This window comes from Macrobrachium rosenbergii, chromosome 13 (genome assembly GCF_040412425.1).
Source record: "Macrobrachium rosenbergii isolate ZJJX-2024 chromosome 13, ASM4041242v1, whole genome shotgun sequence".
NCBI lineage: Eukaryota > Metazoa > Arthropoda > Malacostraca > Decapoda > Palaemonidae > Macrobrachium > Macrobrachium rosenbergii.
Genome location: NC_089753.1, coordinates 6,518,716 through 6,536,064, shown reverse-complemented (window position 1 = coordinate 6,536,064; position 17,349 = coordinate 6,518,716). Strand labels below are relative to the sequence as shown.

The 17,349-nt window shown below is 39.3% G+C and overlaps 1 protein-coding gene across 6 annotated transcripts in view; it reads right to left on the bottom strand.

The window, feature by feature from the left end:
- Positions 1 to 17,349, bottom strand: part of LOC136844872 (coiled-coil domain-containing protein 50) — a 184,738-nt gene that overhangs the window by 105,577 nt on the left and 61,812 nt on the right. For all 6 annotated transcript variants that reach the window (XM_067114135.1, XM_067114136.1, XM_067114134.1 and 3 more), the window contains one exon: positions 16,255 to 16,369. In XM_067114135.1, the coding sequence (XP_066970236.1) occupies positions 16,255 to 16,369 (115 nt within the window). The remainder of the gene's footprint in view (positions 1 to 16,254; positions 16,370 to 17,349) is intronic.

The following is a 17,349-nucleotide window of genomic DNA, read 5'->3' as shown; positions in this document are numbered from 1 at the left end:
AAATGGGTGCTATTGAGAACGTTGAAGATTCTGACAAAATTTCTTCTATCGGTCTATTTCCGAAATTTGATAATCGCTGCAGGTTATATTGTGGACATTCACACAGTATATGCTTAACTGTTATCAGCACATTGCAATCTGGGCATTTGGGAAGAGGGCCACATGGACTGTTCATTAAGTGTCCATGTGTCAATCGAGTATGGCCTATTCAAGACGTGTCAGAATTACTTGTGCTTGTCTTTCTCTCTGATATGATGAACTCCATTTTTCAACACTGGATTTTATCTCTTTTAATTTGTTATTTTCAGGTTCTTCGTTCCATATATTTTGCCATTTTTTTACAAGGACTGTTTTTATATATCTTGTATAGTCACTGATAGGGATGTCTACATTTGTTCTTGTCATGTGGACGCTTCTTTAGCTGCTTTATCAGCCTCTTCATTTCCCTTAATCCCCTACATGGGCAGGGATCCAACATATTTCAATATTTTTTCCCTTATTATACAATTTATGGAGAGAGAACTTTATATGTTGTACAATATTATTTTTTATTATAGCTTTGAATAGCTTCTATAGCACTCCTGGAGTCGCTATAAATTACAAAATTATTATATGAGACTTCTCTTACTATTTTTATGGCTGATACTATTGCACATAACTCAGCTGTAAATACAGAAGCTTTGTCTGGGAGAGAGAACTGATACGTTTTGTTTTGGGATACCGCTGCATATCCCACTCCGACATTGTGACTTAGATCCGTCAGTATATATTGCGTAATGTGGATCTTTTCGGATAATATGCTCTGTTGCATGTTGTCTATGGTATTCTGGAGTAAATGAATGATTTTTTGATAAATATTTCAAGTGTGTACAAATTCTCATTTTATTCATTGTCCAAGGAGGAGGCGATTTTATTATTACAGGTAATTGTATGTGTATATTTAGCGACTCAAACAATCTTGTAGCTCTAATTGGGAAAGAAGGTGGATGATTGTTTATAAACACATCTCTTAATCCAAATAATTTTTTTAGTTGGAGAATCATTTGTCTGAATTCTCAGAGCACTCTTCATTGTTACTAGCTCTCTATGGAGAGACAGAGGTAGTTCACCACATTCAACTTGTAAAGATGATGTTGGTGATGATCGAAAAGCTCCTGAACATATTCTAAGGCCCTCATTATGAACTGGGTCTACCGTTTTCAGCGTTGCGTCTGATGCCGAGCCATATATTTCACTTCCATAATCAACGACAGACAGCACTGTTGCTTTATACAATAAAGTAAGGGTATGTCTATCGGCTCCCAAGTAGTGTTTGATAGTTTTTAATTAGGTTTAATGCTCTTTTACATTTTGATTTCATGTATGTTATGTGGGCTTTCCAGTTCATATGAGTATCAAATACTAATCCTAAAAATTTTGCTGTTTGGCCAATTGGTATACTATGGTTTCTGATTTTCAAGTCTATTTCTTCTCCTTTTTTCCACTTTTTATTTTTATAAAACATGATTGCTTGGTTTTCTCTATGGAAAATTTAAAGCCTACAGATAAAGCCCATTCATCTATTTTTATTATGCTTTTATTAATGATTCGTTCTGCATGTTTTATTCGAGATGCTGAATAATATATGGCAAAATCATCCATATACAGGTTACTTTTAATACCAATAGGTAGATTATTACTGATATCATTGATTGCTAAAGTAAACAGCGTGCCACTAAGGACGCTTCCTGTGGAACACCATTTTCAAGAGGAAATGTTCTAGACAGAACATCATCAATTCTCACCTGAAAACTGCGATTTGTCAAAAAGTTTTGGAAAAACATAGGTAAATGTCCACGGATGTTATTTACATGTAACGCTTTTAATATTGCATACCTCCATGTAGTATCATATGCCTTTTCAATGTCAAAAAAACACGGCTATAGTAATTTGTTCTCGTTCAAATCCTCTTCGTATGTGATCTTCTAAGTTAGATAGAGAATCCAGTGTCGATCTGTTACATTGTGATCCAAATTGTTTGGGAGTCAAAATTTTGTTTTCTCGAATGTGCCATGTTAGTCGAAAAGTTTACCATTTTTCTAGTAATTTGCATAGACAACTAGTTAAAGAAATTGGTCTGTAATTGTTTACATTACTGGGATCTTTTCCTGGTTTGGGGATAGGAATAATTATAGCTTTACGCCATTCATTAGGAAATAAATTTCGAAGCCATAAGTGGTTATAAAACTCTAATAAGTATGCCTTTGCCAAAGGTGCTAAAGTGGCAGATCATTTCAAAACAAATACTGTCACCTCCAGGGCAGATTTATTGCTGTTCAACAATGCAAATTCTAACTCATCCATATTAAACTTTCTATTATAATAAATATCTTCTATGGTTTCAAAATTTATTGTTATTAATTCTATATTATTTTTCCTAGTTCGGAAATGCTCATCTAAATTTTTGTCGCTACTTACTTTTGCTAAACTTTCACCTATTACATTACTTATTTCTTTAGGATCAAGCATTCTTTTCCCATCTTTTATTATGGCATGTCTAGGTGGTTTAACATGGGTACCATTTATTTTCCTAAATTTTTCCCATATTTTTTTGTATGGGAGTATTATTAGAGAGATCTGATACATATTTTCTCCATGAAATGATTCTTCCTTGAATTACTTCTCTTTTAAATTTTGCAGATACTTTGTTATATAGAGGTTTTAATGTATTAATTTCTAATAATAATATAGTCAGTTTTTGTAAGTTTTCTTCTAATATCGGTAATGATTTATTTATTTTACTGAATTTTCTATTCAAATTATCCAATCGTCTCCCAATTTGGTGTTTTACTTTTATTAATTCTGTTAGTTTTTCAGACCACCATGGGACTTTGTGTTTTGTTGGATGAGGTTTGGATTTTGGTATTGCTTTATCAGCTGCATTTGTAATAAAATCAACAAGAAATTTATTAGTTTTATTGTGGTCTTTTGAATATTCAAATGGTGGGATATCCCTAGTGTGGAATTCATATTGCTCCCAATCTGCTTTATAAATGTTATATTGAGGGACATGCTTGGTGGGGTTATTTTGTAAAAATGAAATTAATATTGGGAAATGGTCACTTGTATGCAGGTCGTCAACTGTATTCCAATCTAATCTATCTACTATTTTTGTTGTACATAGAGTTAAGTCGATTGAGGAAAATGATCCATGTGTTTTAGAAAAATATGTGTTGATTTCATTGTCATTTATGCAGCAAATGTCATATGAATCTATGAATTCTTCTATTTTATTCCCTGCTCTATTTGAGTCTGTACAATTACAGTCCCACATCGGGTTGTGGGCATTAAAATCACCTACTATTAATATAGGTTCTTTGGTGTTATTAGATAATTCTTTAAGTTTATCTAAGTCATAATTTTTATTGGGTTGGTTGTATAAATTATAAATTACATAATTATCGTTTTTATTCGTATTCTGATACTCGATATTTGCAGATCATTAAAGTTTACAGGTACTTTGTCATAACATACTTTGTTATGTACATATATAGCAGTACCTAAATTTCCTTCTTCCTCTCTAGATGAAGATGCTAAGGTATATTTACCTATTGTTGATATTGTTTTGTTGACATGTTGTAAACATAATATCATAGGTTCGTATTCTTTTAGTAATCGTTGTATTTCTCCTAGGTGTAATCTGGTCTGTAGACCATTTACGTTCCATTGTATTATATAGCTATTGAAAATATTTTATTATAACGGTCGAGTTTTACTCTCTTTTTTTGTATTATCAATTTGGATTTTTTCTAATAATTTTCTTACGACATTCATTTGTTTTTCTTTATAATATATTAAGTGCTCAACGCACATGCAACCTTTTTCATGGGTACTCAAATCTGTGGTTTCTTTTTCTATATTTCATAAAGTTTCTTATAACGTTTGTTAAACCATCTTTTGTTATGTTTTTGTTATCGTTGCACAATGCAATGAAACAATCATTACATCCACAAGAGTTGTCATGTATATTTCTTTCTTTATTTGTTCTTGTTGTCTCAATTATTGGTGATGGAGTAATCTCTTCTCCTTTCACATATTCATTGTTGTCTAAGGTATGGTTGTCTCCCACTTCTTCGGTATTTTGGATGTCTGTATCCATTGGTTTTACTATTATTTTAGGAGATAATGGAATATTCTTAACTAGTTTTTGTTTTTGTTCTTTCTTCATATCTCTTGTTTTTGTTTTGACTGACGTTTCTCTAACAATTGTTGGTTTCTTTGTTTTGGGTGGTGTTCTTTCCAATGGCCTTTTTTATCTTTAATTTCTAGTCTATCAGGTCCTTCCTCTGTTATTTCTGTAGTAGCATCCTCCTGTGTTGTTTCTATTTGCATTAATATTTCAAATGAATTGGATAAAATGTTATCCATATCATTTGTCCCTGTTTCTTTATTCTTTACCATTTTAGTTTTTATTTCTAAGGCATTAATTTCTTCCTGAGAATTACTTTTCTGTGCTCCGTTATTTCTATTTGTATGCATTTTTGTTTCATTATTGGTTTTTGTTAAAGAATATGTACGTTTCTTAGACGGATCTTGAATTCCTCTTACTTTCAATTCTAATTTAGCTTCTTTTACAGACATTCCAGTTCTTTCTTGCAATATTTTCAACTCTGTATTATATATATAGTACATACATTCTTTGGATCTTGCATGATGGTTTTGCCCACAGTTTATGCACTTTGGTTCCCCACACTTCCATTGTGTGGCATGTTCTTCAGATCCACAATATGGCGCATACAGGTTCATTTCGACAATTTTTTTTCGCATGTCCATATTTACTGCAATTCTGACATTGTAGCGGCTTTGGGACGTATGGTCTTACTTCTCTGGTTTGGCCTAAAATTTTTATTTTCTGAGGTAGGTCTTGGCCTTCAAATTTTATTTTTGCGATTTTTAAGACTTGTTTATTCTTTTCTTTACTTGGTAGATCATATAGTTCGCAATCCTGTACTTTGGGGTATCTCTTTTTAAGTGAGTCTAACAGTATTTGTTTTTCAACTGGCTCGTTATTATTCTCAGGAAGTACAATAGTACCCTGAATACTGTTCATAGTATCATGTTTTTTTATTTTTATATTTATGTTATCTATATTTTTATTGATAAATAATTTTCAGATTGACTTTTTGTTGTGGCCTCTATAAGCCAAGTCTTTTCTTTTATTTGTCTAAACGACATTTCAGTCGTAGAGTGTCTGCTTAATAAATAATTTTCCAACTTGAGTGCCGATATTTTCTGGTCAGTTTCTAGGGTTAGAAACCTTGACCAACTGTCACTCCCAAAGAGGAGTCAAAGTGAGTCAAGGTTGGGTCAAGACGGTATTTACTTTTTACTGGTTTCCTTTGTACTGGAGCATATGGTTCCAGTGTTATTGCATTCTGAATTTGTTTTGACTTTTCTAAAGAAGGGTTGTCAGATGAGGTTCCAATGGTTGTCAACGTGCCGATTCAGCTACCATCAAAGGGTCCAGGGTACTCAAATCCTTTAACTTACTTGTCATAAAGATTGGAGAAAAAAAAAAAAAAAAAGAGTAAACCTGAAAACCTTAAAAAGGTATCATCAGCCTTTCATGGAGTTCATTCCTCCACTAATGGCACAAGTGAGAACCGACTCCCAAATGTCCGCATCCCTACCCTACCCCAAAGGGGATGGCACAACATGATTAGAGTGGCTCAAGTGTAAGCCAACCGGCTTGATAGGACTGAGAGCATTACTAGAATACAATCATCCCCACCCTAATCATTATGGGCAAACCGGACAGAATGCCGAGAGTCCTATTCCCAGAACTAGACCCCCTGGAATCCGTGGTCCAGTCCCAGAATAGTTCCGCCTGAAAACTCAGGTCCGAACATTATCGGACAGTTGATGGTCCTACCACGGTTCTCACTATTTAGCTTCGGATATAAACCCAATCCCAGCTATGATACCTTTTCCTATTTACCAGGTCCAAGAAATTTGTACGAAAGTGAAAATATCCACGCCATTTAAATCCAAAAGGTTTGTAGGTGATCCGTCAGGGCCGGGCTCTTATTCTTCAAAACGAAGAAGAAAAGCCAGGGCCTAGCCCCTCACCACGTGAAGGAACCTACTTGAGGGGGCACGTGTCTAAATTGAGAGAGTGAGTGCCTGAGAGACATAAGCAATCCGCCATCAGCGCCGTCATCAGAAGAACTCTCTCGCACTGCTCCTCCTGGACTGACACCCATGGAGAGCTGGGACGTGCCGCCCAGATCCTCATCGATAAGGGACACTTGAATTGGGTGGTAGACAAGTGCATTACAGGAGCCATGAACAGATGGTACCATCAAGAATCTAGCCCCGACACCTCTGATGACATCAAACTTTTCTACCAAGGAAAATTCCTTAAAGGATATAAAGAAGATGAACACGCCCTCAGGACCATCACTGAGGGTAACATCAGCCCGTCCGATCGCGATAAGAAAATTAAACTTGTCATATTTTACAGGAATAAGAAAACCAGCAGCCTGGTGATGAGAAATAACCCAGCCACCCTCAAGCAGGATCCCTCGAAGAAAACCAACGTAGTCTACTAATACAAATGCCTGCTCCGAGAGTGCATCGGCTCTTACATCAGTACAACTACCATGCGCTTCTCCAAGAGGATTTTCTGTCATGCCCAGGAGGGTGCCATATTTAATCATACCAGGACTGCCCATAACCTGAGAATAAAAAGGAACAATATTAACCCCAACATCAAGATAACAAATCAAGCAACCGAGCATCACCGCCTACGCCTCCTGGAAGCCCTGCACTTCAGGAGAGAGAAGCCGAGTCTCAATACCACACAGAAGACTTTCCTCCTCGCGACTGGCACCCCGGATGAGAGAACCAATCAGGAACACCTATCTGCAGGCAGAAACCCTCCGAACAGTACACTCATTAACATGCACTCCAGCGCACGCACACAAACACATACAACCATCACCGAGCAAGAGAAGACTTCGCCTGAGGAGAATCGCCTCAGGCAGCCAATGAAAAACTGACCTGATCTGAGACCCCCTATATATTATTATTATTATTATTATTATTATTATTATTATTATTATTATTATTATTATTATTATTATTTGAAAATTAGTACTTACTATTAGGTAAAAAACTTAAAGATCTATAAGTCAGTTATCAGGCCCGTACTATTACAGTATATGGGGTAGAAACCTGGGCACTTAAAAGGAAAGAGGAGGGACTGTTGAAAAGAACCGAGATGAGGATGGTGAGATGGACTGCCAAATATCACTACTGGAAAGGAGGGAGAGTCAAGATATAAGAAGAATGTGTGGTATATGTAATGTAAAGGAGAAGGCTAGGGAAGCTCATTTGAGATACTATGGCCATGTAATAAGAAGAGAGGAGGTGGAACCAATCAAGAGAGCTAAGAACATGCCAGTGATGGGGAGGAGTGTGGGGCGTCAACAGATCAGATGGATGGATGTGGTGAGGAGGGATATGGGTGAGGTGGGACTTGGGGAAGATGTTAGGAATAGAAACAGATGGAGAAAGTTGACTCAAGCGGCTGACCCTGCTACACAGTGGGATTAGTAAGGTTGAAAGAGGAAGAAGATTAGGTAAAAAATTTATTTATCATACAAAACAAATAAACATATACATGTACCATAAAAATTCTCTCATTCAGTAAAGAGAGAGTAAGAGAGAGAGAGATTAAATAGAGAGAGAGAATGAGATTATTACTTTTATTAAATAATGTTATATCAATTTACACATTAAAGCTTGAAAACTTATAAATTACATAAAAAATTAAACTAACACTTTTGCAGGGTTTCTCAGTATAAGCAAACGTTCACGTGTCTGTGAAAAACTTGTGTATGACAATTAATTAGGTTCCAATGAATAGCCTGTGTGTCTGTGAAGGCAATAACTCGAAGGAAGGCAAGTTCAGGGTATTACTGTAATTACATACCTATAGTTTCTGCTTTAAACGGCAGCTTAAGAATTGAAAATTCACAGTAGCGCTCTCTTGTTTTGGTGCAGGTAAGTGCCCAGCCCACTTTCGGGGAAGAATAGGTACAATGTAGCTAAAGAGCTCAGTTCGTTTATGCTCTATGTCCATGTGCGGGGAGGAAGGACGGGTTCTGTTCATGTAATTACTTGGTAAGTATATATACAACCTTATTTTATTATAAAAATTTCATTTTTATATATGACACTTACCAAGTAATTACATAGCTGAATCCCGCACTGATAGGAAGTGGAAAGAATGGACACATGCTACCCCAAAATCATTATAAAGAAATGCATTTGAAATAGAAAAGAAAAGATAGCATTGCGGTAATGCTTGTGGTAACCTTACCTGGGGAGAGAGCAAGAGCAGGAAGATACTGACTCTTGGTCGTTGGTCATCTCAACCCTTAGGGACATGACCGGTAGTGTCAGGATTGTCCCTTCCTCAGTGGGAGCTTTGTGGTCAGGGAGTGCTTCTGTGACTTGGCAAAGCTTAAACACAACCACTGCCCTTGCCCTGGGCGAAAAATAGACATCGACTAACATACAACCATAAAATTATATTACCTGTACACCATTTAAAAAACATATATTACCCATCCATTAAAAACAAAGGTTGGAGGGTACTCAAGGTACTAAGTACCCCCAGCTTCCCAAAACCTCAACAACCTTAATCAAGGCTAGGAGACAGAGAAATGGGAGGATCACTCCTACCCCTCATTCCCTAGTGCCACGCCAGCCACGGAGAACGGACCCAGTGTACTGTAGTCCTCGAACACAGTTTCAATGTCACGTAGATAATAGTTGGCTAAAACCAAGCGACACTTCCAATAAGTCAATTGGATTATGGTACTAGAGAGAGATTGCGTTAAAAAGCCAACAAAGTGGCTACTTCCCATACTTCATGTGCTTTTATCTTTAACAACGCTAAATTATTCTGCTGAATTCCCAAGTGAGACTCTACAATAATGTCTCTCAAAAAGAAAGAGATAGCATTCTTGGAGAGAGGGCATAAAGGGTTCTTGACAGAACATCAGAGGTTATGAGAATTCCCTCTGATGTCCTTGGGTCTCTCAATGTAAAATCTTAATGATCTCACTGGGCATAATACTCTCTCTTGTTCAGACGGTCCTACCAGTTCTGCAGGACTCTGGACTGAAAAAGAATGAGGCCAAGGGCTAAGACAGGTACTCATTTTTGGCTAAGAAGCCTAAAATATATGAGCAAATAGCTGTCTCTTGCAAAAAACTTTTCGCTGTGGCTAAAGCGATTAAGACAAGTGTCTTTCTATACAGATCCCTAAAGGAGGACATCAGCATAGGTTCAAAAGGCAGGTCTGACAACTAATGTAGGACTACATCTAGGTTCCAAGACACTGGTTGCTAAGACTTCCATTTCCTGGTGTCAAAAGACTTTAAGTCTGAAATGTCCCGGTCTGAGGAAATATTCACACCTCTATGCTCGAATACTGAGTTCAGCATGGATCTGTAACCCTTTATTGTAGACGTCGAAAGGCCTCTCGAAGATCCTTGGTAAAGTAAAAATTCTGCTAGTTGGCTACAGAGGTAGAAGAAGACAAGATGCTACGTTCTTGACCCCATCTCTTAAAAACTGCCCACTTAGCCTGGTAGTGCTTTGAAGAGGAGTCACGTCTCATTCGCAACTTTTCTTGAAAATCCTTTAGCTCTAACAAGCTTCCTAACAGTTTAAAACCTGTCAGAGGGAGAGTGGACGAACCTTGATGATATCTGTTGAAGTGAGGTTGTCTGAGAAGATCTTTCTACTGTGGGAGGAACCACAGAAAGTCCGACAGAAGTTCTAGATGGTCTGGAAACCACTCCTTTTGAGGCCAAAAGGGAGCTACTAGGATCACTGAAGTGTGATGAGAAGTCTTAAATTTGTTGATCACATCTCTTGCTAGACTGAACGGTGGGAAGGCATACATTTCCAGGTGCGACCAATCCTGAAGCATCGCCTCCAATGCCCAAGTCTGAGGGTCTGGCGCCAGAGAGCAATACAGGGGGAGGCCATGGTTCCTGGACATTGCAAACAAGTCTATCAACGGTGTTCTCCACCATTTCAACAGGATGGTGCACACCTGTGGATTCAGTGACCATTCCATGGGTAGAACCTGTTTGCAATGGCTCAATTCGTCCATAATACACTTAACTTGCCCTGAACACAGCGGGTGAGAACCTGTGTATTGTTGTTGTGCGCCCAAAGAAAGAGATCCTTGGCTAACTCACACAGTGACAGAGAGTGAGTGCCTCTTTGGTTTTGAATATAAGCCAGAGCCGTCATGTGTTTGGAATGAACCGCAATCACTGAGACTCTAATTACTGCTGCAAAATGTTGAAGAGCCAGGTGAATCGCTTTCAACTCCTACAGATTTATGTTCAGTTTCCTCTTTTGAAGGGACCACTTCCATGGCACTTCCAATCATCCTAGTATCGCTCCCCAACCTAGGTCCTTTGTGCCTGAGAATAATGACAGGTTCGGGTTCAGACGAGATAGGGACTTCCATAAGTGGAACCTTCCTTCTACGAGCCACCACTGAAGATCTTTTATTTCCTGTGTGATGGGGAATACGAAGAAATCTGAAAGAATTTTATTGTTCCAACTGACCTTCATAAAGAACTGCAAAGGCCTCGCATGCAGTATCTCCAAAGGAACGAACATCTCTATGGAGGATAGAGTCCATAGCAGGCTCATCCAGGCATTGGCCAAGCAGGTCTGAAGACTAGGAAAATGACGGACTTCTTTGGGTGCATGATGGTATTCTCTTCTCTAATGGAAAAACCCAGAAAACCTGAAAAACCCGAAAGTCTATCTTTATCCCCAAATAGACTATCATCTGAGAAGGGACTCGTTGGGACTTTTCCTGCCCAACTCCTGGGATAACTGAAGGGTTCTGAGAGGGTCCTCAGTGCACTTCTGGGATGATGAACATAGGAGCCAGTCATCCAGATATAGACAAACTTTCATGCCCATTAACCCTGGTGAAGACTTGAGGGGCTGGTGACAACCCCAAGCATAGAGCCCGAAATTGGAAAACTTTGTCCTGAGAGCAAATCTCAGGAATTTCCTGGAATCCTGGTGTATTGGGGTATGAAAGTAAGTGTCTATCATGTCTATTGAGACCATCCAATCTTCTTGGGAAATTGCAGCAAGAACTGAGCTGTTCATCTACATCCTGAACTTTGTGGTTTGGACTAAGACGTTCAAACCGCTTACATCTAGGACCGGCCTCCAACACCCGGAGGTTTTGGGGACTATAAAGAGGCAATTGCAAAACCCCTCCAATGACAAAGTCTTCTACCTCTTCTATAGCTCTCTTGTGGAGAAGAGCTGTGACTTCCTTTAAGAGGGCCGAAAAAAAAACTTGTAGCCTACCGAGTGCGCCTTTAAGGCGATGGGCATAGGTGACAAAGGTGTACTCTTTTTGAAGGGAATCGCATATACTTCCTTAAGAACCCGTAGTATCCATGTTTCTATTGATCTGGCCTATCACTGTCTCTAGGAGTTTTTGAGTCTGGCGCCCACAAGTAGACGGAGAACCAAAGTCTCACTTGCTAGAGACTGGTCTAGTTAAGTTAAGTATATCTTAGTTTAACCAGACCACTGAGCTGGTTAACAGCTCTCCTAGGGCTGGCCCTAAGGATTAGATTTATTTTACGTGGCTAAGAGCCACCTGGTTACCTAGCAACAGGACCTACAGCTTATTGTGGAACCCGAACCACATTATGATGAGAAATGAATTTCTATCACCAGAAATAAATTACTCTAATTCTTCATTGGCCACTCGGAGAGTCGAATGCTGGGCCAACAACGTGCTAGCCGAAAGCTCTACCCACCCCTCCAATGAAGAACTGAGACTGGTTTAGAGGAGGACTTCTTGCTGATAGGGCGAACTGACCTGGGATTTGTGCATGGGCGCAAGGAGGCTCTTCCTCTGTTACCTCGAAAGGGCCGTGGCTGGAGAGGAGAGAGAGGCCGAGGATTAAATGAAACAGCAGATGTTTACTTAGACTCCATCGTTCGCTTGGACGACTGTGCAAGCAAGTCGTGAGTAGCCTTCTGCAATTCCGTAGCTACCCGCTCTAATGTCGTTCGAGGAAAAAAGGCTGGTCTGTACAGATGAGCGAAAAGAAGAGCAGATCTCTGGGACAGTGTCACTCTTATAGTGGTAAAAGAACACAACGTCTCTTTTCTTCAGTATACATGACGAAAAAAGAGCAGCTAACTCCTGTGCCCTGTCTCGAATCGCCTTGTCCGCAGACAACAGGACTCCGAGCCAGTCTGCATGTATGAATATAGCAGAAACTCCTAAGGAAGGAGCTTCCCCGGTTGTATAGAATACATACCTCCTTTTGGAAACTGAGAAGGAGGACAACAAAATGCAGCTTTGCCCAACTCCCTCTTCTCAGACAGCCAAGAGTTGATCCCCGACAACGCTTCTTGGACAAAATAGATAGGACCATCTACGGGAGTCTAGTGGTACTAGAGGATTGATGTGACAAGAACACTGATCATGGGGAAGAAGGGGCCGCGGTGGAGAAATACGTCAGGAAGCAGAACAGACAATAATTCAATAATGAGGCGTAAGCTGATGAAGGCTGTTCTGGCTCAGGTTCCTCCTCTGCTGAAGATACAGTGGAAAGCAACAAATCTTTCTGTGGTTCTTCTGGTTTCAAAGACAAGGGTTCTTCAACAGTTCCATGACGTTGTCCAAACATTGGTGAATGGGAAGCAAAGAAGTCTTGGGGTGCTGATGTATTTGCAGACTTCGCATGATCAGCGACAGGTGAAGAGGATATGGCCTTGGGGATCTGTGACACATAAGGCACTGAAACAGGTTGACCTGCAGCAATAGGGACATCTGAATCTGGAGTCTCAGACTCATATCCCAATGGGATGTCTGGAGTTACAGCATGAACTGAACCTGCAGCAGGCTTATGAGCCACTGGGAGCTCAGATCCAATGGGAGAGATCCCAAAGTGCACTTATGAGCTAATTCGCGCTTGGGAGCCAATTGGCGCTTGGGAACCAGTTGGCACTTGTGAGCCTATGGGCGCTTACATGCCAATGGGCACTTACGAGCCAATGGGAGCTCGGTGTTATCCCAATAGCTGCAAGAGGGCTCTTGATCCTCACGGCGCTTGCCAGGTACTGGTACTGCTGTACACACATCAGCAACATGCCTCTTCAAAGGCATAGAAGGCTCCTGAAAATGTCAACCATGTCCTTTGGGTTCAGAATCCAAACCACTGGAAGACAAGGAGTGATCCAATTGGACACATTTCGAGCATTTGGTTGCCGAAACCTGGGAAATAGCAACAGGTTCGGGTGAGGAAGCAACTACTCATGGGCAAACCCCCCACCGACCTCCCTTGGACTTATGGTTTGCCTCCTCCCAGGTGTAGGGGAGTCTGACAGGGACCGAATTTAGGAGATCCGTAAGACTCCTTTCCAGTGGCTGTCTGTCGATACCTGGGACCAGCAACAGGCTTGACTGAGGAAGCAGCTACTCGAGGGCAAACTCCACTGACCTCCCTTGGACTTACAGTTTGCCTCCTCCCAGGTGCAGGGAGTTTGACAGGGGCCTCCGTCTCGGAGCATCGGTGGGACGAGTAGCCACCCCCTCCACAACACTAACCCGGGTGCAGGCACTAGCACTTGCACTTTGCACCAACAGTTGCACTATGATCCTACCTGAGCAACAGTACTTACTAAAGCGTCAAATTTCTTATCCATCCGAGCTTCGAGACTGGCGATGGCACTGGGCTCAGAGGGAAGGGAGCCAGGTAACAGTTGTAGGGAGAGCGAGAGAAGTAGGAATCAGGGAACAAGAAGTCAAAGGTGTAGAAAAAGGCGGTTTAGGGGTAGTGGACACAGAAGCTCTAGCCTTGGCTCTAGCAGCCACTTTCCTCAGCCTAGCTTTCTCTAATTTATCCAAATGATTGGTCAACACTTTCCATTCACTTATGGCCCAATCCTTACATTCCTCGTGAGTCAAGTTGGGGGAACATACTTGTCCATGGCAGTGAAAATAAACAGAATGTTCATCATATTCAAATGGAGTCAACCTAGTATTACAGCCTTTGCTGCAATACCGGTTACTGGTCACACTTGTGTCTGACATAATAGTCCAAAAAACTGAAAAAAGGCTAAGCTAAGCTAAGCTAAGCTATGAAAATATAGCTCGGATGCTACCAAATGAAAGAATACTTCACTAAATCCTTTGATAGACAACCAAACTATCCGGTGAAACTACTGTACTCCTGAACTAACAAAACGCAGCTGATGAACGATGATGTTCAGTCATCAACGGCAGAAACAAACCGAGCTCTTTAGCTACATTGTATCTATTCTTCCCCGAAAGTGGGCGGGGCACTAACCTGCACCAAAACAAAAAAACACTACTGAGAATTTTCAATTCTTAAGCTGCCATTTAAAGTAGAAACTACAGCTATGTAATTACTTGGTAAGTGTCATATATAAAATCCTATTTTGGGTTGCTGCAGCGAGTCCTCAAACCCACCTACTTTCCCTGACGATAAGGCATGGGACTTGGATGAACATTTATCTTGCACAAACTTGGTGTGTAATGAGCAAGATACCCAACATACATACTGCTGTCACATCTGTGCAAGTAGGATAAAGGGAAAACTAAGGAATTGCTGTGGGCAAGAGATGGAGCCTTCTTTTCCCGAGTCCTTTATATTCTATCACTGCGCTAACAAGCAATATTCTAGCCAAGACCAACTATAAGAGAATTCTTTGAGATTGGTTTGTCTGTCTTATGGAGCCCTGTGGGGACCATGAGAGTGTAACTCCTTTGAAGACTCACAGCAGCTACCAAAAATAGGTTTTTCCTATATCAAAACCTGTTATTTAAGAACAACTCCTTTAGACTAAACGTAGGAGTCTTTAAATGTTACATAGTCATCTGGTTATACTTTATAATGCTGTGATAACAAGCAATCAAAACAAGCTTACTTTGTAGACTATGGTAATGTTGTATATCTACATATAAAAAAAGTTCAGCTCCTACATAATGAGTAAGACCATGCTTTAGGTTTAAAAAGTTAGCATGAACTTGTTCTGAACTACAATAACTACCACTTGGGTGAGTTGCTGTCTCACTGATTGTGGTAGATCACAATTCAAGGTAGTTGTGACAGCAGACTGCAACTCCAAATCAAACTGCATTCGATGCATGCACAATTGAATATTTTGGCAGATCTAATGGTAGTGAAGTTTAGTATGAAGGCTCCAACACTGAATTATTAGTACAGCATAAAGATCTGGAGACAGTAATAAAACAGTGATTTTCATACAGTATACTGTGGTATATTACCTTGTTCACATTAATTCTATTTGCATTAATGTTAAAAAAACTTTGTTGAAGTAATTTATATTAGCTACAGCTTGGGATTTCATTTCTATATGATTATTTGTCTAAGAAGATGTACTTCAAAAGCAACTATTGACAAAGAAAGTTACTTTAAGATGATTAATCTGAAAATTACAGTTACTCATGGTGAACTATTCAAGTTTACACATACCGGGCTAATTCTCCAAAATGGTATATGAATTACTCATTCAGTAAGCTAAGTGTGTTAAAGTTGATTACTGCATTCTGTTCTCACCTTCACTACTTCATCAAAAATGCTACTGATAGGGGTCAATGACAATGTAGTAGAAAAAACCAAAACTAAATATAAACTAGAAATAAGTAAAAAATACGCCGAAGTTTCTTCAGCACAATCGAGTTTTCCGTACAGCCGCTACAGTGTATAATCAAGGCCAACGAAAATAGATCTATCTTTTGGTGGTCTCGGTATAATGCTGTATGAGCTGTGGCCCATGAAACTTTAATCATGGGCCCGGTGGTGGCCTATCCTAACCACTGCCAGAAGCACAATTATGGCTAACTTTAACCTTAAATAAAATAAAAACTACTGAGGCTAGAAGGCTACAATTTGGTATGTTGGATGATCAATATACCAATTTGCAGCCCTCTAGCCTCAGAACTTTTTAAGATCTGAGGGTGGACAGTAAAAGCGTGGACAGAGTAAAGTGGGGACGGAAAGACAAAGCTGGCACAATAGTTTTCTTTTACAGAAAACTAAAACATAGGGACAATGTCTAAGCAAAATTTTCAAGCTACTTTTAATAAACTCCAAATAAGGTAATAAACTAAAAAATGGTAAAAAGTGCAAAATAATCACTAACCAACAAGTTTCGGGCATATGCCATATCCTCCTCCTCCTGTTTCTTGCGAGTTTCTTCCTCTTCAATGTCTAGCTTGTGTGCTAAAGCGTTGGCCAAAGCAGCATCTCGAGCCTCCCTAATGGACAGTGGACAAATGACAAGCAATCCCAACAACAAAGCAAAGCCAAAAATCAAAAGCAAACATAATGGGGAAAGAAACATTATGTACCCTCAAAGCCAGTTCAAACACAATAAACTTTACATGTTACTTCAACATTGACAGTAATTTGAATTTAAAGGCACATAGCATTTAAAAGCATTAATAGTTAGAGCAACCTGCACGTCTTAATAATGTAAACGCAGTATTCTATAAATCTATTTAAGCATATCATTTTTCAGAATAAAATAAATGCTACTATCATTCCAAAAGTGTGGTTTAAAATAACTTAATATTTGTTTGTTATTGGTAACAGTAACTACAACTACATCGTTCTCCAATTCATTCCTACATTTAAGTGTTACACAACAGAATGGGAATATCCATGATTACTATTGTACTTAATCATTCCCAAAGGTTCTGTACTAGCAAGCCATTGAATAAAATAAATGAGCTAAATAAGCTACTAAAATTTTTCAAGCAAAAACAGAAGAAACATTTAAAATACTGCCATTACCTGATATACATACCAAAGTATTAAAATTGTCTTCATCTTCAATGATAATAAGGAGAAAAGCTAATAGATGATGCACATCTTGCTGCTAAAATTCACTAACCCTAATATGAAATTACGTAGCTAGGCATCTTACTGTATCTGAAGCTGATCAACCAGTGTTACAAGGCTGAAATATGCTAACCCTAATATGAAATCAAGTAGCTATGCACCTTAGTGCATCTGAAGCTGGTCAACCAGTGGTTATGAGGCTCAAATATGCTAACTCTAATAAGAAATCAAGTAGTTATGCACTTTAATGTATCTGAAGCTGATCAACCAGTGGTTATGAGGCTCAAATATGCTAACCCTAATATGAAATGAAGTAGCTATGCACCCTAATCTATCTGAAGCTGATCAACCAGTGGTTATGAGGCTCAAATATGCTAACCATAATATGAAATGA